Below are 22,752 nucleotides of genomic sequence, written 5' to 3'. Positions count from 1 at the left end.
GAGACTAAAACCTGGGAGTGGAACCCCTCCTGGGGGCCCAATGGTAGCGTCATTCCTGGGGTCAGGCTGTGGGTTCCTCCGGAAACCCCCTATGGAAAATGCAAGCTCATGATGATTCTTGGGTTGACAAACATACTTCTGTTTCCCCAAAGAGGCTGGAGAGGGAAGAGCTGACGGGGTGGGGGCAATGGGGAGAGGAGCCCAGCAGGGGCCAGGCCCAGGCCCTGGCAGCCCATGCCTAGCGCGGTGCACGTGTGTATCTGAGCACTGTGCACGTGTACATGTGCACACTTTTCGTGTATGTGTGCATGTATGTGTATGCCTGTGTGTGCACGTGCACGTGTGCGGGGAGGGCACTCTTGGCAGCTGTGTGGTCCTGGGCTCTGAGCTTCAGCTCCCTCATCAGTAATGAGGGTGGTGACAGGGGTCCACATAAAAGACAGGTGCCAGACAACCACAGCCTGCAGAAGGGTGGTAGGCACTGGGGACTTGGCTCACAGGGCCCCCAGAGCCAAAGACAGAGCACCCTCTTGGACGTGTACACTCACCCTCTTGTGTCCACGAGGGACATTTCCATGACAAGATCCTGAGCCTGAGGCCGGCAGGTGAGACAAATAGGTACAAACACCCTGGTCAAGGGGACAGGCCCATGTCCCCAAGACAAATACAGGGGCTCAACTCTGAGGAGGACAAGGTGCTCGGGTATGGCCAAACCCCAGGCTGTTGGGGCAGGGCGTGAGGAGCCAGAGCCCAAGACTTCAGATGGTACAATTACATTTTTCATCTCTAAAAGTTCTAGAAGTTTTTTTTTTTTTTTTTTTTTTTTTTTTTGCAGTTACGCGGGCCTCTCACTGTTGTGGCCTCTCCCGTTGCGGAGCACAGGCTCTGGACGTGCAGGCTCAGCGGCCGTGGCTCACGGGCCCAGCCACTCCGCGGAATGTGGGATCTTCCCGAACCGGGGCACGAACCTGTGTCCCCTGCATTGGCAGGCGGACTCTTAACCGCTGCGCCACCAGGGAAGCCCAGTTCCAGAAGTTTTTGTGGACTCTTTTTTTTCTGTCTCAACCTCCTCTCCACCTGGGATCAGGGACAAGACTTTGTGTTCATTTCTAGGCTCTGACCATATCTGTGTCAACTGAACCCTCCCCAGACCCGCCAAGCGCAGGTCATCGCCTCCCAGGGGCGGAGGGCTCCATTTCCAGGATAGTAGTATGAGGGGCCTCGAGGGCCCAGGATCTGGGTGTTGGCTCTGGTGACTGGACAGAGACAAGGGGGATGATAGGGGAGGGGGTATCTCCTTGGGACATGTCACAGGAAGGGAATGAAGATGGTGGTGGAGCCCCTCATGCACTGGGTCCCCCCCACCCCCGTCCTGGCTGAGTGATCTCTCCTTTCAGTCTTAGATTCTTCATCAGGAAAGCAGGGACAGCAGCCCACCTCCTGGGGCTGCTAAGAGGAATCAAATTAACATACTGGCACTAGGTATCATGAGGCATTTGGCTGGCGCCCCTCCATGGCCCAGGGCTCGGGTAACAGAGCAGCCCAGTGGGCCCCGTCCATCCTCCCCACCTGGGGCTGAGGGCTGGGGAAGGAGGGAAGATGGGCAGGGGCAGGTATGGGGACCAACAACACCCAGGCAGGGGATGGCAGGAGGGGTTCAAGGTAGGGAGTTCTGGAGAGAAGCAGTGGAAGGTGGCCAGGGAGGGAGGGAAGGGAACACGTGGCAGGGGATATCAGGAGGTGGGCACTGGGGGACACAGCAGGGGTCATCTGGGGCAGGTAGCCCACATGGAGGGGTGAGGCCCAGGCCCACAGGGGTCTGAGAAGGCGGACTGAGGAGGACCTGGGTCTTGGGTTGGACTCGGGAAGCCAAGAGCCCACAGGGTCAGCCCCAACTAGACATACTGTCATGTCTTGTGTTGGAATCATCTAGAAAACACTCCTGAGAGAAGGGATAAGACTCAAACATTTTATATTGTTGAGCACCTTTGTACAGTGAAGGTAAAGTGCTTGTTACATAAGTTATACACAGTGAGAAATCAACACTTAGAAAAGCAAGCCAGCCCCAGGGCAGCAAGCAGCCAAGGCGGGCAGGGATGGGATCGGTCAGAGCCCCCCCAGGTCATCTGTGAGGAAGGCCAGCAGGAAGCGGCTGACGTGCCTGTCGACGATGACAGGGGAGAAGCCCAGGACACGCCGGGCCCCTGGCAGCACCTTGGGGTCTGGAAGACAAGGGGGTCTCAGAACCCATCGAGAAGGCGCCTTTTCTCAGCCTCATGGCATCGCCAGCCCCACACCTGAGTGATGTGAGGTCCCCATGCCGAGTGGGCCTGCTTGGCACTGGCTCCCCACACAGGACCTCGACAAGGTCAGCATGGCAGGAAAGGAACCGTAGGACTGCCACGCTGGGCCACAAGTAGGGGGCCTCAGGTGTAGGCCTCCGTCCATCCGGCAGGGCTCCGCCCCATGGTCTGGAGAGGACTGGGCTGAGGCTTGGCCAGGCAGCACCCACCTTGGGGGCAGCAGTAGATGAGGAGTGCCAGCCCTGCGGCCAGGCCGAGACAGGTCAGGAAGGCCACGGGTCCTGGGGAGAAACGCACGTGAGCAGCTCCTCGAGCCCAGGAGGGCGGGGAGGGGTCCAGAGGCCTCGAGGGACAGGCGCACACCCTGTGCTGGGGTCAGCTGGGCAGGGACGCACCCAGTGAGCACCCTGAGGGGGTCTGTCCAACAGGAAGCCAGGAACGGAACCCGACTTGGAATGGAGAAGCCCCCAAGGCAGAGATGGAGCCCTGGGTTGGGGAACAGAGAAAAGGGACGTGGGAGGCGGTTACCCCTGTCACTGAGCTCACGGCCTGCGGTGCCCGAGTCTAGCTCTGTGCAATCTGAGTTCTCTGGAAACAAAATCACAGGGTGCAGTTAGTCATGGGTGGGCCAGAGGGTAAGGTGGTTGCCCCACCCTCGGGAAACCAAGAGGGCTGTCGAGCCCCCTCCCCCAGACCACCCGGGCCCCTCAGGTTGTGCCGGCGCTAAGCCCTCCAGGCTGTGTTTGGGGGGGAGTCAGCACCAGGGAGGGAACCCTACACAGTTTTGTGTCTTCTCCTTTTGTCCAATTCATGAGAACTTGAGGACCATGGAATAGGGGGTTCATTGTTCCCTGGCAACCACAAGGCACCAAACACAGCGCAAACACCTGTCTGTCCAAAGTCTGATGATGTTGATGTGAGGGCAGGGCGCTCTTTCTCTTTCCCCAGACCCCACTGGGGCTCCCCCTAACCAGCCAGCTGCCAGAGAGCCCTGAGGGCACCCTGGTAGGTATTTGACTCCAGGAAGGCTGTGTGGTCCTGACCTGTGGTGACAGGACCGTCCCATGCTGGAACTCAGGGCCCAGTCCTGCCAGCCTGTCCTTGGGGCCAGGGACACTAGCCCCAGGTCCAGCCAAGTGGCCTCAGGTGAGTCACCTCTTCCCTCCCGGCCTCCAGGCTCTCATCCGAGGACTGAGGGACAGTAGCCACTCCTCCTGGGGACCTGGGTGCAGAGGCCTCAGGACTGAGCTGCCATCCCGCTTGTACCTTCCCTGCACCCAACCTGGCAGCTCAGAGGACCCCTCGGGGCTCACAAGCCTCCCGGGCCCACAGGCCAGACCCTCTAAACCAAAACACATGTGTCTTGGACCAGCCATCTGTGTCAGACACTGTTCTACAGGAACAGCCATGCCATGAGGATCTACCTGGGCGAAAGTGGACGCAACCTGCGTCGTGGGGGTTGGGGGGGTCAGTTCACTCAAGGCTGGTACAGCCTACAGCCGTGAGCTATTTCTGATCAGAAGTGTAAGGGTTCCCAGATTCATTAGATTACAGAGGGAAGGGCAGAGCTGCACGCAAGAGATGCTACCTTTTGTGTAAAAATTGGCACAAGAAAAAGGGAGACAGAGGGACAGAGAGACAGAGACAGAGAGAGGGAGACGTGGAGACCGAAACATCTATATTGTCTGAAATACTCTGAGGGCCACACAAGATGCAACCAGAGGGCAGTCTCTGGTGAAGGGCTGAACAAGAAGATGCCGAGGCCTGGGGACTGGGACACGCACTTACGCAGGGCGTGCCGGCTGGGCAGGCAGCTGTGCAGGGGCTGGGCATGGATGTACAGGGCCCGGTAGAACTCCTGGCAGTCCCGCTCACCGCTCCGCTGCAGGTGGCCCAAGAGGTCACAGAGACGCACTCGCAGAGATACCTTGGGGTTCCGGAACTGGAGGAGGAAGGGGCACAAGACAAGGTCAGGCTGGAGCACTCTGGGCTCGGCACCCAGCCCCGGCTTCCTCAAAGGCTGTGATACCATCTAGGCTTGGAACACGCACGGGGAGGTAGCAATTGCTACCACAGCCTCACGCACTCCCACGTGGCACCCAAGACTGTGCTGCATGGCCACTAAGCCTTGCACTCCCACTGGAGGCCAGGACAGGTCAGCAAGAAAGATGGCGGTGACGTTATTCCAAGTGTGGAAACTTAGTGGCTTGCTGACTTGGTTTTCCCATTTGTAAAAAAGGGAATAACAAACGCACATGGTAGGGTCATTACAGGGAATCTCTGAGGTAATGATAATTTCTAGTAGTTTACACTCTACAGGAATGTAATTCAAGTTTTAAAAAATAAATCAAGGGTTAAGAAGAAAAAAACAGTGGCTTTTTTGATGTGGTTGACTGAAAAATATGTGGTTGTAAAGGTCAATGGACAGGGTACTTGGCATTGACCCCTAGAACCTAGAGGCCATGGCTCGGTGCTGCCACCTGGTGGTGATGTACCATGCTACAAGGAACTAGAGTCAAACCACAAAGGTACAGAAACTGCAAAGCAAAGGCAGATGTGCAGCAGAAGCCATGGGTACCTATGAGGAAAGGAACTGTAGTTTTGTGTGTGGAGGAGTTTCCTTCTTCTCATGTAAACATCTGAGCTTTTCAAATTGTTTTTTGCAATGAATGTGTATTCGACTTTTAATTACAAGATATAAATTTGAGCCCCTACTTTTAACTCACTGTACTACTTCTGTAACTTAAGAAGCAGCTGGGCCAGCAGCAGGGTCCGTGTTGATTCTAGTTCTCTTGAGGATCAATCTCACCTGTCCCTAGGAGAGACCCCAACCCTCCAAATAGCCCTGCACATGGTGGCAGTGTTACCCTGTGCCAAGACAGGAAGCTCAGCTCCAAGAGGAGAAGGGCTCACTCAGTCACCCAGATGGGAGGCAGGTCCTGCACCTCAAAGCACCGGCTGGTCTCTAGCACCCACCCCCAGCCCCACGGGGGAGCCAGAGAAGTGGGTGGGGCGAGCAAGGAGCACCCACTCTAACCCAGTGTCCTTGAATAGGATGGGCCAGATTACACCCAAAATGTTTGCCCACTTTGAACTTTTGGAAGATGCAGAGTGAAGAGCCCTATGGCACTGGGTAGGGCCTGTCTGGTATCCCTGATCCCCTCCCACCCCAGCACTCCCCCTGTTCCCCCTCCCAGGTTTGTCTCATGTTGTGGCATGTTATCACACGTCTCCTGTGATCCTCCCAGCATCTCTGGAAGGGGCCAGAAGGCCTGATGACATATAAAGAGACTAAGGCTCAAAGAGCTGATGTTCTGGGCCCAAGGTCACCCGAAGGAGACAGGTTTTCACCTCCAAGCTGTCCTGCCCCCCGCTTCTCCCAGCCCAGAGAGGAAGGGATGGGAAAGCAGCCTCAGGTTCCCTGGCACCTTTTCTGCATCCTTGTTGCTGAGGATCTGGGGGTAGTAGCGGTTCAGCTGGAGGATAATCCTGTCCACCTGCTGCTCACTCAGGCGCCCAAGGCCTGTGAGGAAAGGCATGTCCTGGACCAGGCGGTCACAGTAGGTCTGCTCTGAAACAGAAGCAGAGAACACAGAGGGAATGAGCCAGCTCAGCCCAAAAAGGGGGTGGCGAGACCCACACACCATGATGCAGTCATGGCAGGGACCCCTCGCAGCGAGGTCCCCGGGCCCGCCGAGAGGTGTACCAGCTGCAAGCATCTGGACAACTGCTGACATCCCAGCTCATGCACAGCTCAGAGTTCCCCCATGTCACGCCAACACCCTTGCCAGAAAGTGGGGTGGGTGGGTGCAGTGATAAAGGTTCAGAGTGCTCAAAAGCAGAGCAGAGCCTCTGGCTCCTATCTCTTATGCCTGAGAGCTTATCGCAAAAAAACTCAGAAGGGCGAAGAATCTGCTGTCTGTTGGGCCCCCTCAGTGCCCTCTGGATATAGCCAGGCCCGAGGAAGGGCACGGGCAGCCTGGAGAAGGCCCAATCTCGAAGCTCCTACAATCGCTGTTGTTGATTGGAGTGGCCTGTGCTGGCATGGCCACCAGACACAGTGTATCTGCAAGGCCTTGAGAAGCTGCCACCAACAGCAGACCAGCATGCTTGCTGCCCAGGAGGCTAGGGAATGCCTTTTCTTTTGATTTTTCTTTCAGAATCACCATTAAAGCATCACTGTTGCACTATCTTTCCCATTAAGAATGTCCCTTAGAATGACAAGTCTTTAAAGGCAAGGAGTGGGGAGAGGTTGGTGGGCAGTTGACAAAGAAATATCTGAATCTCTGAGGGAGGGTCCCAAGTTCCTGCAGCACTAGCTGCCTGAACAAGTGCACCACCTTACCTACCTGTGGCAGCTTGTCCTGTTTCCTGGTGGACCCAGGGGATGGGGGGTAGGCAGAGCTGTATAGGAGGAGAGTTTTTGTATGTGACTGAAGTTAAGTTGGTATCAATTCAAATTAGATAGCTGTAACTTTAGGGTATTATGTATAATCCTCATGGTAACCACAAAGAAAATGTCCATAGAATATACACAAAGGGAAATCAAAATGTGTTACTACAGAAAATCAACACAAAAGAAGGGAAGAAATGAAGGGAAAAAAAGCTACGAGACATACAGAAAACAAACAGCAAAAAGGCAGAAACAAGTTATCCCTTATCAGTAATTGCTTTAAATGTAAATGGATTAAACTCTCTAATCAAAAGACACAGATTAGCAAAGTGGATTTGTAGTATCATGATTTATAATAAGAAATATATATTTGGCCTTTGTCCCAATTCCTGGCACACAGTTTCTAAAACCCAAGGAATTTCCTAAGTGATGAGAGCTGTGAAGGTGAAAGGATATCTTTTGCTACTCATAACAAGCCCCTTCCAACCTCATCTGACTCTGTATTAATGAGGTGATTTTGCGAAAGACAAAAATAAACACATGGGACCTAATGAAACTTAAAAGCTTTTGCACAGCAAAGGAAACCATAACCAAGACCAAAAGACAACCCTCAGAATGGGAGAAAATATTTGCAAATGAAGCAACTGACAAAGGATTAATCTCCAAAATTTATAAGCAGCTCATGCATCTCAATAACAAAAAAACAAACAACCCAATCCAAAAATGGGCAGAAGACCTAAATAGACATTTCTCCACAGAAGATATACAGACTGCCAACAAACAGATGAAAGGATGCTCAACATCTTTACTCAGTAGAGAAATGCAAATCAAAACTAGCAGCCCTATTTACAATAGCCCGGAGATGGAAACAACCTAAGTGTCCATCATCGGATGAATGGATAAAGAAGATGTGGCACATATATACAATGGAATATTACTCAGCCATAAAAAGAAATGAAATTGAGCTATTTGTAATGAGGTGGATGGACCTAGAGTCTGTCATACAGAGTGAAGTAAGTCAGAAAGAGAAAGACAAATACTGTATGCTGACACATATATATGGAATTTAAGAAAAAAATGTCATGAAGAACATAGGGGTAAGACAGGAATAAAGACACAGACCTACTAGAGAATGTATTTGAGGATATGGGGAGGGGGAAGGGTAAGCTGTGACAAAGTGAAAGAGCGGCATGGACATATATACACTACCAAACGTGAGGTAGATAGCTAGTGGGAAGCAGCCGCATAGCACAGGGAGATCAGCTCGGTGCTTTGTGACCGCCTGGAGGGGTGGGATAGGGAGGGTGGGAGGGAGACGCAAAAGGGAGGGGATATGGGAACATATGTATATGTATAACTGATTAAATTTGTTATAAAGCAAAAAATAAAAAAATTAAAAAAAATTTAAAAAATAAATAAATAATAAATAAATAAAAACAAGCCCCTTCCAACCTCATCTGACTCTGTATTAATGAGGTGATTTTGCGAAAGCCCCTAAATAACCACAGGGTGGGAGCTGATTGCCAGTGGAACCAACCACGTAATTTGAGGGGTGGAACTTTCAGTCCTCCCCATCTCACTTCCCCCTGCAATGTCTGGGGAGGGGAGAGGGGCTGGAGGTTCAATCAATCACCAGTAGCCAATGATTTAATCAGTCATGCCTACCTAAGGAAGCCTGCATAAAACCCCCCAAAAATGGGGTTTGGAGCACTCTAAGTTACTGAATATGTGGAGGTGCTGAGAGGGTGGCCTGCCTGGGAAGAGCATGGAGCTTCCATGCTTTGCTTCTCACATGCTTTGCCCTATGCATCTTTTCCATCCGGATGCTCATTTGTATCCTTGAAATATCCTTTGTAACAAACTAGCAATAGTGCTTTCCTGAGCTCTGTGAACTATTCTAGCAAATAGGGTCACAAGGAGAGGGTCATGGGAACTCTGATTTATAGCCAGTCAGTTAGAAGCACAGGTGACAACCTGGATTCATGATTGGCATCTCAAGTGGGAGCAATCTCGTGGGACTGAGCCTAAAGTTAACCTATGGGATCTGACACTATCTCTGGATAGATGGTGTCAGAATTGAATTAAATTATAGGACTCCCAGTTGGTGTCCACCAAAGAACTGGAAAATTGCTTGGTAGGGGAAAAAACCCACACATTCCATAACCGGAAGTGTCAGAAGTATTGAGAAATATAAGCGCTGTATGTAAGAGTACTGGAGAAACAGAATTTTTTCCTCTCAGGATTTAAAAAACATGATTTAACTATATACCGTCTTCAAAAGACTCACTTTAGGTCTAAAGACAGAAAAAGGTTGAAGGTGAAAGAATGGAACAAGATATTCCATACAAATAGTAACCAAAAGAGAATTTACATTGCTATACTAATATGAGGAAAAAAATAGACTTTAAGGCAAAAGCTGTTATGAGACAAAGAAGTACATTATATATTAATAAAGTGATCAATCACCAAGAAGTTAGAACATATATGCACCAAATATCAGAGCCCCAAAATATTTAAAGCAAACACTGGCAGAATTGAAGGGAGAAATAGAAAGCTTTATGATAATAGCTGGAGACTTCAACAGACCACTTTCAATAATAGAATAACCAGACAGAAGATCAATAAGGCAATAGAGGATGTGAACAGCCCCATAAACTAATGATACCTAACAGACATAGACACAACACTCCACCCAACAATAACAGAATATACACTCTTCTCAAGTGCACAAGGGAACATTATCCAAAATAGACCACAAAACACAGTTAACCACAAAATGTGTCTTAATATATTTTAAAGGATTGACATAATAAAAGGATCTTTTCTGATCACATGGAATAAAGCTAGAAATCAATAACAGTAGGAAAACTGGAAAATTCACAATTATGTGAACATTAAACAACAAATGCATCAAAGAGAAAACCACAAGAGAAATCAGAAAATACTTTGAGAAAAATGAAAATAAAAATACAGCATACCAAAATTTAAGGGATGCAGTGAAAGCAGTACTGACAGGAAAATTTACAGCTGTAAATGCACATACTAAAATAGAAGATCTCAGATCAATAACCTAATGTTACATCTTAAGGAACTAGAAAAGGAAAAGCAAACTAAACCCAAAGCTCATAGAAGGATGCAAATGATAAAGATTAGAGTGAAGATAAATGAAATAGAAAAACAATAGAAAAATAGAAAAACAAAACCAAAAGTTGGTTCCAGAAAGAGCAACAAAATTGGCAAACCTTTAGCTAGATTAACAAAGAAAAAAAGAGAGGAGATTCAAATTACTAATATCAGAAATATTACTATGAATTTTACAGAAATAAAAAGGATTATAAAAGAATACTGTGGACATTTATACCAACAACTTGGACAACCTAGATAAAATGGACAAATTCCTAAAAACACACAATCTACCAAAGCTGAATCATGAAGAAACAGAAAATCTGAAAGGACCTATTACTAATAAGGAGATTCAATCAGTAGTTAAAATGGTCTCAACAAATAGCCCAGAATCAGATGGCTTCACTGGAGAATTCTACCAAACATTTAAAGAACTAATACCAATCCTTCTCAAACTCTAAAAATAAAGTTACCATATGATCCTGCAATTCTACTCCTGAGCATATATCCGGAGAAAACTCTAGTTTGCAACCCAATGTTCATAGCAGCACTATTTACAAGAGCCAAGACATGGAAGCAGGCTAAATGTCCACTGACAGATGAACGAATAAAGAAGATGTGGTATATATATATACACAATACAATATTACTCAACCGTAAAAAAGAATGAAATAATGCCATTTGCAGCAATATGGTTGGACCTAGAAATTATCATATTAAGTAAAGTAAGTCAGACAAAGACAAATATCATGTGATATCACAGTTATATGTGGAATCTAAAAAAATGACACAAATGAGCTTATTTACAACACAGAAATAGACTCACAGACATAGAAAATGTATGGTTACCAAAGGGAATGGGGGGGATAAATTAGGAGTCTGGGATTAACATATACACACCACCATATATAAAATAGATAAACAACAAGGACCCACTGCATAGCACAGGAAACTATACTCAATATCGTGTAACAACGAATAACATAAAAGAATCTGAAAAAAAATATATGTATATGTATGTACATATGTATAACTAAATCACTTTGCTGTACACTTGAAACTAACATACACTGCAAATTAACTATATGTCAATTAAAAAACTTAAAAAAAAGAAGAAAATACTTAGAAATAAATTTAACCAAGGATGTGGAAGACTTGGACACTAAATCTACAAAACATTGCTAAAAGAAATTTTAAAAGACACAAATAAATGGAAAGACACATCCCATGTTCATGGGTTGGAAGACTTAATATTGTGAGGATGACAACACTACCCAGAGTAATCTAGGAATTCAACGTAATCCCTATCCAAACCTCAATACATGTTTTTGCTTTTCATCCTAAAATTAATATGGAATCTCAAAGGACTTTTATGGCCAAAACAATCCTGAAAAGGAAAGAAGGTGGATGATTCATATTTCCTGATTTCAAAATTTACCACAAAGCTACAAGAATCAAAGCTGTGGTACCGACATAAGGACAGACTAATATAGACCAATGTAATAGACTAGAAAGTCCAGAAATAAACCCTATTTTGAGTGGGAAAAAAAAAGAGTGAAGACAACGCACAGAATGGGAGTATTTGCAAAGTATATATCTGATTAGGCATTAATATATATAGAGAGAGAAGATAAAAAGAACTCCTATAACACAACAACAACAAAAAATCTTATAGGGCTTCCCTGGTGGCGCAGTGGTTGAGAGTCCGCCTGCCGATGCAGGGGACATGGGTTCGTGCCCCGGTCCGGGAAGATCCCACATGCCACGGAGCGGCTGGGCCTGTGAGCCATGGCCGCTGAGCCTGTGCATCCGGAGCCTGTGCTCCACAACGGGAGAGGCCACAACAGTGAGAGCCAGAGGCCCGCGAACCGCAAAAAAAAAAAAAAAAAAAAAAATCTTATAAAGTAACCAATACAAAAATGAGCAAAAGACTTGCATAGATATTTCTCCGAAGAAGATGTACAAATGACTACTAAGCATATGAAAAGATGCTCAACATCACTAGTCATTAGGGAAATGCAAATCAAACTACAATGAGATACCACTTCATACACATTAAGGTAAAATAAATACACGGAGAGAGAGGGAATATGAATATGAGGATGAGGAGAAACTGGAACTCTCATGCATTACTGGTGGGCATGTAAAATGGTGTGGCCACCATGGAAAACAGTATGGCTATTCCTCAAAAAGTTAAACGAATACTTCAGCAATTTCATTCCCGGGTATACACTCAAAAGAACTGAAAGCAGGGACTCAAACAGGTATGTGCACACCAAGTTCAGAGTAGCATTATTCACAAAAGCCAAAAGGTAAAAACAACCCAAGTGTCCACGGACAGATGAACAGAGAGACAAAATGTGGTATACATACAATGGAATATTATACAACCGTAAAAGGGACAGAATTTTAGTACATGGATTTGACAACATGGATGACTGTGAAAATATTATGCTAAGGGAAATAAGTCAGACACAAAAGGACAAACGTTGTATGATTCCACTTACATGAACTATCTAGAATAAGCAAATTCTAAAGACGGAAAGTAGAACAGTGATTACCAGGAGCTGAGGGTAGGGGGGAAAGGGGAGTTATTGTTTAATGGGCATAGAGTTTCTCTTTGGGAGGACGAAAAGTTCTGGAAATGCACAGTGGTGACAGCTTCACAACATCGTGGATGTATTTAATGCCACTGAAATGGTTAAAATGGTAAATTTTATGTTCTGTATATTTTACCACATACGTACATATAAAGGTGAATGGATAATATATTAAACTGTGGTTCAGTTTAGTAAGTTACAATGGAATATAATTCAGTGATAAAAAGACCTATGAAGTCACAAAAAGACATGGAGGAAACTTAGATGCATTTTGCTAAAGGTTAAAGAAGCCAATTTGAAGAGGCTATATACTATATGATCCCAAGTATATGATATTCCAGAAAATGCAAAACGATGGAGAACAGTCAAAAGATCAGTGGTTGCCAAGGGTTAGGGAAGAGGGAGGGATAAATACATAGAGTACAGATTTTTAGCCAGGTAAAACTACTTGTATGATACTGTAATGGTGGACACAGGACATTACGAAGTTTTCAAAACTCATGCAATATACAGCACAAGAACTTTAGTTAGTAATACCTAAAGTTATCAATATTCTATCAATATTGGTTCATTAAGTGCAACAAACATACCACACAAATGCAGGATGTTAATAATACGGGAAATGGGGTGTGGGGACCCTCTGTGCTATCTGCTTAATTTTCTGTAAACTAAATATGTTCTAAAAAGAAAATCTATTAATTAAAAAGAAATCCTACTTGGAAATTCTGTACCTGAATTTTAAAGAAAGAAAAGGAGAGTCACAGAAAGCAGATGAATTCTTGGAGTGGGTGGGGTTCCCTGGAAAGGAGCATGAAGGAACTTTCTAGAGTGATAGAAATGTTCTGTCTTGATTAGGCCTGGGCTGGTTGTTCCATGGGTGCATTCATTAGTCAAAACTTGTAAAATTATTCACTAAAAATGAGTGTATTTGTAAGTAAATACTACCTCAATAATGTTGATCTTTTTAAAATAGGGTCATTGAGGTGGAACAAGTGGGGCCTCCTCCCTGATTTCTTCCACGGGGCCAACTCAACAGACTGTCTTTCTCATCTCTCTCTCCTCATCCTGGATGGTCTTTTCTCCCCCAGAATATGAATTTCTAACTTCTGATTCTCCGAGCCTCTGAAAGTCAACCTTGAAAATGGACTTGTCAGCAGCTCCAACTTGGCGAAGAAGCCATGGACAGGGATGCAGAGAGACCTGCCACCACCATACGGCAGGACCCTCCTGGCCACCTGGCTTCAGCACCTGCAACCTCTCTGATTAAAGAGTTAACATTGGCCATAGTTCATGGAGTGTGCCCCATGCTTGGGCATTCTGTGGGCTCTAGGCATACAGATAATCATCATTCTTCCATCAGCTCTGCTACACAAGCATGACTACCACCCCCATTTTCAGAAGAAGAAACTGAAGCACAACGAGTAGACTCATCTAAGACCTGCCTAAGACCTCAGCCAGCTAGGGAGTGATGTATCGAGGTCAGGACCCAGGCACAGCACAGTGTTGGGGCCAACTCCTGACATCTAAATTTTCTGCCTCTCTAATCAACCTACTAATTAACTATGCAATTAGCTGCATCATGTCTGTTCCTGGCCAAGCCATAGGCTGTCTTGCCCAGCATTACCAGTGTGTGCACCTGTGCATACCGCCAGCACACACTAAGCACTCACTGAAGAGTTTGGGAATGAATGGACATAGGTCCAAGGCTCAAGGGCAAGGGCTGTCAGTGGATGGTGGCCAGCATCTTGCAGTGGCTCCTCCTACCCTGCAGGCTGCTAGCCAGGTGGGGCCTCCATTGCCTGCAGCTGCCAGGCACGATGGCATAGCCTGGGGGCCAAAGCTCTGGGCTCCGCTGTGCACTGTGCTTCCTGTGGTCTGTGAGCTATGTACATAAACCACACCCACGCAGCCATTCAGAGGCATGAGAAAGCACAAGAAAGGAAACCACTTTGGTCCCAAGTGCTGATAAACAGTCCCAGACAGTTTTTACAGGACAAAGGAAGAGGAATGCTCTGGCATAAAATTCACCAGGCCTTCACCAGCAACCTCTGCTAAGCCCTACCTCCCCCATCATCTTGCCCTCCTGGCAGCACCACAACCATGGACACCCCCCGCCCCCCACCAATCTGTTAGCCTGGCTTGGCAATAGAGGCCCTGTGGGAGCTGGCCTCACTTGCCCTCACCGGGCCTCCCAGGCCCCTGAGCCATCCCTGCACAGCAACCCCCAACTGCAGTGTACTGCCCAGGATTCCCGCCCTTGGCACAAGAATACCTGTCCCTGTGGTTTCCGCCTGGCTAACTCATGCTCACTGCCCTCCCGCCAAGAGACCTTCCTGAGCTCCCCTGCCGCCCCACCCCAACCAAAGTCCAGATGCTCGGACCTCAACCTCCCCTCCCAAATTGAATCTCCCAGAATCCCCTCCTGTCCCAGTGCCCAACCTGGCCTCAGGCATGGAGTTGAGATGGCGCACTCCCCAGAACACCACAAGGCAGGGACTGGTTCTGCAGCAACAGCAATTGCTGCAGTGACACTGGGCCAGTGCTGGCCCTGAGCAGATGCATCAGGCCCCACACACTCACTCTGCAACCCTTTGTAGAGGCCCCAGAACCAACACGAGGCAGGTTCCTGTTGGTGCATGGAGACAGTGAGCCGGGAACTTGAGGCCTGCAGCCTTGCAAGCCTGCCCATTTGACCCTCCCAGGCCCGTGCTCTCTGGGCCCCAGTTCCCCATACCAAAAATGAAGGGCTCTGAGGGAAGAGGTCTCTAGAGGCCCAGAACACAGAGATGGCAGGGAGAAAGGGGATTGGTGGGCCTGGGCAGGGTCTAGTCCTGGCTCTGCCACTGACTGCCCCAGCAGTCTGGGGCACCTGCCCAACCTGACACTATTTCCTCATCCACACATAGAGATATTCCACTTTTCCCCATACAGCAGTTCTGAATGGGAAGCACCTGATGCAAGACCAGGTGCACAGTAGGTACAACAGACCCTGGAACAATATGCAGCGGTTGGGGGCGCAGATCCCTGAGCAGTCGAAAATCCACACATTACTTTACAGTCAGCCCTCCATACCCATAATTTTGCATCCAAGGATTCAGCCAACCTGGGGTCATGTAGTACTATAGTATGTATCGGAAAAAAATCCACATATAAATGGACCCTCACATTTGAAACCTCAGTTCAAAGGGTCAACTCTACTCAGAAACAGCAGTCACAGATAAAAAGAATTCAGAGAGATGACAGGGGAATGCACAGCAGCTGGGGTCTCCTCTGGCTAAGGCTGGGACACTGGTGTCCTGGAAATCACCAGGTTCCTGCCCATGAAATCCTATTTGTGTGCAGGACTCAGGCTCGGACTCCAGTGAGTTCTGGGGAGAGAACAGGGACTTCTGGGGTCTCCCTGGCCCCGTGGGCCACCCCTAGGTAACTTCTACCTCATGAAGCAGCCCGACCATGCTGCCATGGGCTCTGTCACCAGCCTGTCTCTCTCATGGAGCTTCTCCTACAGGGAAAGGTCCATAGAGAAGGGTCACCCTGCTCAGTTAGGGTCAGGAAGGTGGTGGGTGGGTCCCCACTCTAGAGAGGCCCTTGGCGGATGGCTGGGCTGGAGAACCCATCCTGGGAAAAGGAGAGACTGGGGCAGTTCAGTATGGGGCACAAAGCCTTCGGGGACCGAGTCGGTGTCCACAATTCCCCTGGGCCTGTCGCTGGGCAAGGGGTGCAGCCTGGGAGGCACCACAGAGTCCCATGGGTACCACACACTGCCCAGGGATGCACCACCTGTTGGGCATTCTCCTCAGGTGGCTGTGAGGATGGAGTGTCTGTATTTCCTGATAGAAGCACAGTAGAATCATTTTTACTTTCACCTCCCATTGTCAGGCCTCAACCCTACCTCTCCCACCTGCCCATGCAGCATCTCCCCACCTACAGACGTGCACTGGCCGCTGCCCTGCCGGAACCACCCACGACGTGGCCCCCACCCACTAGAACCTTCCATGGCCTGACCTGGCCTCAGAACCATCCCAGATCCAGCCTCTGTCCCCAAGAACCCTCTAGGGCCTCACCTGGCCTCGCCGTCCAGAACCCTCCAAGGCGGGGCCCCCAACGCTCAGAAGCCTCCAGGGCATGACGTGGCCTTGCCCAACATAACTCTCCAGGGCTTGTCCATGGCCCCCGCCCCCAAGAACCCTCCAGGACCTGGCGTGGCCTCGCCCCCAAAGAACCCGGCCCCGGGCCGCGAGCCGCTCTGCCGTCGTCTCGTCGACAGGACACTCAGTCACGGGCAAGGTCACTCGCCGCCGCGAGGAGCGGACCCTGGTGCGGCATCGGGACACCCGGACCCTATGGGCCACCGTGGCCGCGCGCCCGTCCCCAAATGGCAGGCACGACCCCGGACCGCTCTCACCTGTCATGGCGGCGGCACGCCGTGCACCCAGCTGGCCCGGCCAGTCCCCCTGCCGCCGTCAGTCCGCCTGGCTGTCCGTCCGCTGCCCGTCGACCCCTGTGACAACCGCCCGCTTTCCCTATGAGCCCCGCCCCCGGCATCGTCGCGGCTAAGCCCTAACCCCGCCCTCACTGAGCCCGCCCCTTCCCGATAGGCCCCCTCCATAGCGTCGGCTGCGTCGCCTCGAGGGCTCTAAATCCCTCTCCCTCACTCGAGCCCCGCTTCCGAACGCGTGGGCTACGAACGCTGCCGAGCCCTTAGCCCCTCCCCTCACTGGGCCCGGCCTTCCGAGCGCCCGGGGCATCGGCTCTGTCACCGCGAGAGCTCTAAACCCCGCCCTCACTGAGCCCCGCCCTCACTGAGCCCCACCCTCGCGGACGTTAGCTCTGTCGCTGCCACAGCCTTTGAGCCCCGCCCCTCGCTGAGCCCGGTCCTCATCAGTTACTAGGCCTCCAGAAGCCTTAAGCCTGGAGCCTAGCTCCCGCCCGCAAGGGGTACTCTCAGCTCCGCCTCTCACTGAGTTCCGCCCGCGCTGTCCTGGGCTACGTCACCACCAGATCCCTGAGCCCCGCCCTTTTCCACAAGGCCCCGCCCCCGCCTGCGTCGATGGCGTCGCCGCGACCACTCTAAATACCGCCCCCATTCTAGCCCCGCCCCCTCCGGCGCCAGCTACGTCGCCGCGCAACTCTTGAGTCCCGCCCCTCACCCGAGCCTCACCCCCGTCTCTGGCACAGCCTAGTTTATAGCCCGTCCTGGCCTTTCCCCAGTTTGGACCCGCTCAGTCTTGGCGTCACGGGGCGGCTAGGGTCCGGATCTGGCTGAGCGCTTCCGGGCACAGTTCACCGTGCCCGTGCGCCGACCCCCCCACCCGATGAAGGAACTGGAGCATGGGTGCAGCTGTCGGATGGAAACCCCAAAACTCTTGGGCCGAGTCGTGGTGGTCACCACACGGGAACCAGCCCCACTCCGAACACTGAGAGTGAGTCCGGCCCAGCTTACCGGAAAAGCCCAGCCGGGTCCTACCCCAGTCCGTGGGACAATACGGGCAGTGCCACCCTGGGGCAGGAGGGCTGTATAGCATGACCTGGGGGTGCACTAGGGGAAGTCCAGGCCTGCTCAAGGTCCCACGGCCGCCCTCCTGGAGGGGGCCTCCTGCCCACCAAGTGGAACTGGCCTCACTCCCCCTCCCCCATTACTCTGCATCCCTCATGCTGGGTCATGACTCTGCAGACACAAAGTGTTGCCTGTGACATCCCAATAAACATAAATGTTACCCACTATTAAGCCATTAGGCACTGCAGCACCCACCTTGGGGGGAATTCAGGATGGAGAAAAACAGGATACAGGCCCCAGATAGATGAGATGCATATCTAAGGAATAATTTAAATAAGCTCAGATTCTTGTATCTTCCGAAACAGAAAAGCACTGAGATCATGAGCTTGACATGTCTGTTTTTGTGATTAGTAATCTTTTGATGTTCGACTCCATGGGTTTTTTGGGGTTTCTTTGTGTTTTCTTTCTTCAGCAAAAACTCTTGTGTATCCTGGCTCCTCCTTAACTCTTTGAAACTGTCAACTGGAAAAACTGCACAACCTAAAAGTTGAGAATTATGTTTTATTTGGTAGACTTTCTGAGGACTTCAAGCCTGGGTCGTAGCCTCTCAGATAGCTCTGAGGGACTGCTTCAAATAGGTAAGGGAGGAGCCAGGATATATAGGAGTTTTGCAACAAGGACCAGGTAGTCGGAACATCAAAAGATGACTGTATAAGACTTCCCTGGTGGCGCTGTGGTTAAGCATCCGCCTGCCAATGCAGGGACACAGGTTCGAGCCCTGGTCCGGGAAGATCCCACATGCAGCGGAGCAGCTAAGCCTGTGCACCACAGCTACTGAGCCTGCGCTCTAGAGTCCATACTACTGAGCCTGCACGCCACAACTACTGAAGCCCCTGCACCTAGAGCCTGTGCTCGGCAACGAGAAGCCAGTGCAGTGAGAAGCCTGTGGACCGCAATGAATAGACCCCACTCACAGCAAGTAGAGAAAACCCGTGCGCAGCAGCCCCAAAATAAATAAGTAAATAAAATTTATGTTTAAAAAGAAAAGATTACTGTTTGTTAAAGAAAACCAGGTATCTCAAGTTGATGAATTTAGTGCTTTTCTTTGTATGGGAAGATGCAAGAGTCTGGGCTCATCGAAATCATCCCTTTGATATGCACCTTAGGATATGGCCAGTATCCTTTTCTTTCCCATCCTGAGTCCCCTGACGGTGCACCGCTGGGGTTGGCTGCAGTGGCTGAGGGTTTGGGGAGTAAGTAAGGGGCAGCCCGTTTGTCTGCATCCTGAGTTCCCTCAGCGCTCTCCATAGGGGACAGTGGTAGCGGCTGATGACTGCAACATCCTTTTATGTTTACTGCTATAGCAGGCAACATTTTTCATTCACAGAACAGTTCCTCAGAGGTACCTGAGAGGCTGTCTCCAGGGCTATCGTCCTCACTAGGGTCCCTGAATAAAACATAACTGGCAACTTTCGGGCTGTGTGTTTTTTAAAAGTCAATGGCTCCTAGCATTTACTTCTCTTAGTTCCTTTCACTCTCTAGGAGTAATGTCAGTGGCATAAGTGTGGAGTCTAGATGGACAGGGGACACAGAGAGGAAGGGGGGCTCCTAGGCCTGACTCCTTCCTGGGTGGCCAACATTCCATGCCATTCCCACCAAGGGACAGATAGGGAAACTGAAGCTCAGAGTAGCAGATTTCTGGACCTTGCCGCTGTTCAGCAAAGACAGGGCCTCCAAAGTGCAGGATTTGCTAGAGGGACCCCACTCCCTGGCAGACAGGCCCTGTGCCCCTCGGGATGTGCATGCCAGGCCAGCTGGGGCAGGGGATCCCCACCCTGTGAGTGGCAGGCAGACGCTCAAAGGGTCAATGGGTGGGCCCTGGGCACTCCCCCCCACCAGACACAGTGGGGTGTGTGTGCAATGTCTCCCTCCTTGCGCACTGCCCCACTGCCACTGCACGATTCGGATCGAAAGTGAGCACTCAGGAAGCTGGGCCATCTGAGGCGGGAGGGCGGGCCTCCTGAGAACCCTCCCCAATCTGCTGAACACTGGGGGTCTCACATGCAGAGGGAGACAGATCTCCCTGTGTGGACTTACTGGTGCGAACTGACGTTGCTCCCCACATGTCCCTTAACATCCGGGATGCACTGGCCCTGACCCTCTCCCCCACCCCCACTGCTTTCACTTCCGACTTTTGCTTCCATAGCATTTGGCAATCCTGGCATGCTTTATGGGATCAGAAAGTAAATACAAGTTTAAATCAGGCAGGGAGAGCTCGTGCCACGTGGTGTCTGCACTTGCCACCTGCCTGATCTCCTCAGGGCTGCCCTCCCCTCCAACATGTAGGCAAAGTCAAAAAGCAAACAAGAAACTGGGACATGTTAGCAGCTCATCTCCCTAATTAATAAAGAGCTCCTAGAAATCAGAAAGAAAGAAGTCAACATTCGTATATTCAGAGAAAGAGGAAATGCCTAAGGCGCTGCTCAATTTCATTCATAATAAGGACATCGTGTTCCATGGGTACAACTGGCACAAATCCAAGATCCTGATCGGACCTTCTGTGGGCCAGGCCATGGGAACACCTCACCACAGGTCACCACCACAGGCTCCCCATCCTGTCCCCCCAGGCACTTCCTGCTACCCATCTCCCTACTAGAATGTCAGTTCCCAAAGGCAGGGCCACGTCTACTTTGGTCACAGTGCCAGACTTACAGCAGGTGCTCTATAAATGCACTTAGAGCCTAACTAGATGAGCTGAATAAAGCGGCAAGCACAGGCCAGAGGCAGGAGGAATGCAGTGTGCCTGTGGGCTGAGAATAGAGCTGACCATGCGAAGGGTTGGGGTGGGTGATAAGGGGCCTGAACACTGAGGAGGTGCAAGGGCATTCTCCTCCCACATTCTCATATGGCCAAGGGCCACAGTTCATTCATTCAATCATTAATTTATTTAATAAATATCTCCTAAACACCCGCCATGAGCCCAACCAAGAGGCAGATTGTCACTGGGAGAGCGGAGGAGCCCTGATCCCATGGAGCTTCCATCAATAGCAGCAAAACACATCTGAGTGCAGGTGCTGAGTGTTGTGAAGAGCAAGAGGCTAGAGGCTGCCTGGGGAGGCTGCCAGCCTCCAAGATGGCCCCTCACATTGTTACTGAACTCAGGTTTGGCTGCTCACTGCTCAAAAGTCAGTAATTGAGGACCAAGTGTCGATAGAAAGAAAAGGTGCTTTATTCTGAAAAGCCAGCAATCTGGGGAGAAGGTGAACTCTTGTCTGGAGACCAGTTCCAAAGATTCTGCTCAGCCATGACAACTTTTAAAGGGAAAAAAGGGGAAAGGATCTCAGTGAATCATTAATGTAAGAGGTCAGATCCGTCGTCATTTTTCCATTGCGTGCAGACCTGCTTGCTGACTTCTCCTGATCTTCCTTTGGATGCTGTCTTGCTCACATGGTCCCCCTAGAATTGGATGTTCCCTTGCCCATGTGGTCTGCCTTGCAAATGTACCAAGGGTAAGACAGAGGTAGAGAGTCAGTCATTCTTTAACTATGTAATTCTTCATTCTTACTCCTTTGAATCCAGGAATGAACACATCAGACTAGGCACTGTGTACATCCAGTAAAGCAAAAATCAGGAGCTGTGTTACATGTTGCCTAGTGATCTCATCTTTCTGATTAAGGTCTGAGGAAAACAGGGATGAACAAATGGAAAAGGGGCAAAAGAGCTGCTGCAACATACTGGGTCACACCCCTGTGCAGTCTCCTCCACAGCAAATCAGGCCAGTCTTTGTGACTGGTGAAATGTGGCAGAGGTGATGGTGTGTGGCTTCTTTGGCTGGGTCGTAAAGGGGATTGTGGTTCCTGTCTTTCTCTCATGGATCACTCTCTCTGGGGGAGCCAGCTGCCCTGTCATGAGGATGCCCAAGCAGTGCTGAAGAGTATAGGGAGGAGCTGGACCCCCAGCCAACAGCCAGCATCAACTTGCCATGAGGGAGTCCCTGGCTCCAGTCAAGCCTTCAGCAGAAGGCCTGGCCAACATCTGACAGCAGCCTCAAGAGAGATCCAGAGACACAGCCACCCTGCCAAGCCTCACCTGAAACTGTGAGAGATAATAAATGATGATTATTGTTTCGAGCAGAAGGGCGAGGTCAGGTGGTGACAGGCAGGTCACACAGGGTAATAGAGGCCAGGCAGCTGGGAGCTGACAATATGAGGGTTATGAGCTGGGGAGGCGGGGTCGGGGAATGGAGATCTGCTCTGATTTATATGTTCTAAAAATAACCCCCTGTACACACAAAAGTATTGAAAGCAGGGTCTCAAAGAGATGTATGCACACCCCTGTTCAAAGCAGCATTATTCACTGTAGCCAAAAGGTGGAAGCAACCCAAGTGTCCATCAAGGCATAGATAGATAACCAAATGTGGCATATACATAAAATGGAATACTATCCAGCCTTAAAAGGAAGGAGATTCTGACACATGCTACAACATGGATGAACCTTAAATACGTTCTCCTAAGTATGATATTACAATTTATAATGAGAAATATATAGTTGGTCTTCATTCCGGTTTCTAGCATAGTTTCTAAAACACTTAAAATTTCCTAAGAGGTAAGGTAGCCAAAATTCGGTCTCCTGGCCATGGTATAGATGGGGTCAGGGCCCAGCATGCTGCACCACAGAGGCCTCATGCCCCACAGCTCTCCTGAGCAATGGCTCTGATGTCCAGCCTGCACCCTTTCCAGCTAGGCACCATGTCCCTTCCCTCCTGCCCCTGTAGCACCTTGTGGCCATCTGGATACCTATCCCTGTAACTCTCAGCTATTGGGAGCTGGAGCAGGA

The 22,752-nt window shown here is 49.8% G+C and overlaps 1 protein-coding gene across 9 annotated transcripts; it reads right to left on the bottom strand.

Annotated features, from left to right (window-relative positions):
- Positions 1-1,955: 1,955 nt before the first annotated feature.
- CARD19 (caspase recruitment domain family member 19) lies at positions 1,956-16,989 on the bottom strand. Of its 9 annotated transcripts, XM_081238026.1 has the most exons (7): positions 16,825-16,914; positions 6,653-6,707; positions 5,655-5,874; positions 4,088-4,245; positions 2,832-2,891; positions 2,513-2,584; positions 1,956-2,222 (listed from the first exon to the last, which is right to left on the bottom strand). In XM_081238026.1, the coding sequence occupies exons 3-7, from the start codon at positions 5,840-5,842 to the stop codon at positions 2,107-2,109; spliced, it is 594 nt and encodes a 197-aa protein (XP_081094152.1). In that variant the 5' UTR covers positions 5,843-5,874; positions 6,653-6,707; positions 16,825-16,914; the 3' UTR covers positions 1,956-2,106. The 9 variants fall into 9 exon arrangements, with proteins under 9 accessions (XP_081094152.1, XP_081094150.1, XP_081094155.1 ...); XM_081238024.1 differs by lacking the exon at positions 6,653-6,707 and having other exon boundaries at positions 16,825-16,965; XM_081238029.1 differs by lacking the exon at positions 6,653-6,707 and having other exon boundaries at positions 4,092-4,245; positions 5,732-5,874; positions 16,825-16,965.
- Positions 16,990-22,752: the final 5,763 nt, after the last annotated feature.

Source organism: Mesoplodon bidens, assembly GCF_964165515.1.
Source record: "Mesoplodon bidens genome assembly, chromosome: 6".
Lineage (NCBI taxonomy): Eukaryota > Metazoa > Chordata > Mammalia > Artiodactyla > Ziphiidae > Mesoplodon > Mesoplodon bidens.
The sequence above is the reverse complement of the archived record's forward strand: the minus strand, read 5'-3'. Positions and strand labels throughout refer to the sequence as shown.